At 43.1% G+C, this 2957-nt stretch overlaps 1 protein-coding gene across 1 annotated transcript in view; it reads left to right on the forward strand.

The window, feature by feature from the left end:
- The window catches only part of vwf (von Willebrand factor), a 55691-nt gene extending 53382 nt beyond the window's left edge, over positions 1-2309 (forward strand). The window contains exon 53 of the mRNA XM_030365330.1: positions 2021-2309. Coding sequence (XP_030221190.1) covers positions 2021-2206 — 186 coding nt within the window. The 3' untranslated portion in view covers positions 2207-2309. The remainder of the gene's footprint in view (positions 1-2020) is intronic.
- Positions 2310-2957: the final 648 nt, after the last annotated feature.

The raw sequence follows: 2957 nt of genomic DNA on the forward strand, positions 1-2957 counted from the left end.
TCATCTTTAGAAAAAAAAAAATGAATCATGAGAGATATGAGAATAACGTTGGGGACTGTGGTAGAACACAGACTGCGAGCCTGTTTGGCGAATCAGCTGTCCCAGCGCACGTTCGCAAAGCCCCCTTGCTTAGTTACTGTTGCTACGTCGATCAAAACTCCTACGACTGTCAACACGCAAATGCATGGCTAGGACGAGGGCAAGGGCTATCAAAATTCTACTATTTGTATCAGGCTGGTTTGTACACGCAGTATTACAACACTATCTTATACACTTCAATACGCTGTATATGTGCCATTTTTGCTAAAAAGCTAATTTAAATACCCTTTTTGGGCAGGGACTTAAGTTTTCCGAAAATCCGCGACCCTGGATGACACCAAAATCAATATTAAGTAACGTGTACCAGCGCACACACACACACACGCACGCACACACACGCACGCACACACACGCACAGACACACACACACACACACACACACACACACACACACACACACACACACACACACACACACACACAAACACACACTTTCGGTGCTGTTTTAATAATGATAAATAGTTAATTTAATTTGTATAGCACACTTTAACACTGCAAGGAGGTTTGAGTGTCCTTGATTTAAAATGAGCGGTGAGGAGATCCTGGAGGTAGGTTGGACCGGAAGTGTTTATGGCCTTGTGGAGTTTTGCCTATTGTGTTTGTGTTAGTTGAAACAAACTCCATTATTCTCAAAATTCTGACCCTTTGCTTTTTTATTAACAGCAGTTACTTGTACTTTTACTTTCAGTACTTAAGTACATTTAATATCAGAAAAGTACTTTTGATACTTAAGTACAGTAAAGATCAGATACTTTAATACTTTTACTTAAGTACTATTCTAAAAGGTGACTTTTACTTTTACTCAAGTAATTTTCCAGTAAGGTATCTGTGCTTTTACTTAAGTATGGCTTTTGAGTTTTATACACCACTGAATGTCGGTTTTACCTTTACCTTTTTGTCAATGGACTCAAATGGAGGCCTGATGCAATTGGCAGCAAGCCAGTTCTATAGGAGCCCTTATTTTAACTCTGTCAGCTTATGGTAATTGTAAGTGACGTTGCATAAATACGTTTTCTTCCATTATGCACACTTAATAAACAATACTTAAATTTCATGTAATAAATAAATAGATAATAATTCATGTTGGGTTAAAAGGTTAAAATGTTAATATATCTTACCCATGTGTAATGTGTAATTAGAATGTGTTAATGTGCTGCAAGCGCACGGAACTAATGTTTTTGTTCCTAGTTTCCCCCTGTCAGTTTTAATTGATGTAAAGGCCTGACCATGCGTGTATTAATGTCTCGTTAAGTGCAGCGTTATTGTAATAAGTTTGCCTCTGAAGTTGCGATAGCGGTAGTTTTCAGGGCGTAAAGGAGTAGAGAGTGCCATTAAAGACCTCCCGTTTTGAAAGAAGCCAACCTGTGTCTGTGTCTGTGTGTTGTGACTCTCGTCACAACACACGGACACGATGTTGTACTACACAGACATGATGTTGTACTACGTACATCCGGTCTCATTTCGCAGCATTGCTATTCTGCCCCACAATCCTCAGAAGAAACGTCACATCGACTGCACACATATAAAAGGCTGCACACATATAAAACAGGTTAACCAGCCATCACAACAATGCATATCTGAATACCAAAACCACTGACTCGGGCGAGGTGTGGCTGCCTTATCCAGCCATCCTCCACACACACTCCCCATCAGTGTTGTTCACATACATCACCACAGCCATCGAACTGCTGCCACTCACCCACTGCGTCCATCTCCCTCTAAATCACTCACTTAAGGTGTACACAAATCAAAACGGGGACAATCTGTCTCTTTCCCTCACTCACTGATCTCACTCACTCACTCACTCACTCACTCACTCACTCACTCACTCACTCACTCCCACACACACACTTACACATACACAAAGACATCCGTTTGTACTGCAGTGTTCTTCAAGGGCGCTGCTGCTGTTGTGTTTCAGGGGAAGTGTCACAGCAGGACCTCGTACTCCCTTGAGGCGGCCGTGCTGCAGCAGGAGTGTGTGTGCTGCTCCCCCCAGAAGACCGAGGCGCTCAGCGTCCCCGTCCTCTGTGGCAACGGCACCCAGAGCCTCCACACAGTGCAGTCCGTGACCGAGTGCGACTGCGTGTCTAAACACTGCCCCTAGACGGGATGAACCCCAACAGAGAGATTTATTTGATTTCATCTGCATTTGTTATCCGTGTACCGAGTTTGTATTTTGTAATAAACAAACACCCAGTATAAACTTCTGTATTGCAGGCGTATCGTTGTTGTTTTCCAAACGTTTCTACTGTGCTACAATATACTTTCAACAAATATTCACGCGTATCTGACACGGTGATATGCATCAACACGGAGTGAGATCTACGGCTGTCATTGAATGTAAACTGGGATTGAGTGGTTTCTACCTGGGACACAATCCATGTGTAGTGACCAAATAGTGAACTAGTGAGGGAGGGAGACAACGACTCAGAGGAACGGGAGGGTTGTGTGTATGCAGGGTGAATACAGGGGGGGAGAGAAGACTGTGCCTCCATGGTCCTGAAGAGAGCGTCGGCTCGTTGAGTGGGTTCATGTGGCAGCGAGGAGGATGGGGGTCTGTCCTTTTAAAGTACCCCTTTTTCGTTTTTTATCATTTTCTTCGTGCATATTTCCCTTCATTAATGCAGCAAGAGAAAGTGACACTTTTTCTTTTTTTTTAGCAAACTAATTGAATCTATCTGATCACATGGAGACAATATACTTAATTGTGTGCCCACCACACACACACACACACACACACACACACACACACACACACACACACACACACACACACACACACACACACACGCACACACACACACACACACACACACCTACAGCAATTGCACACAATAATTTAACAAACATGAGGG

This window comes from Gadus morhua, chromosome 9 (assembly GCF_902167405.1).
Source record: "Gadus morhua chromosome 9, gadMor3.0, whole genome shotgun sequence".
In the NCBI taxonomy this organism is placed as follows: Eukaryota; Metazoa; Chordata; class Actinopteri; order Gadiformes; family Gadidae; genus Gadus; species Gadus morhua.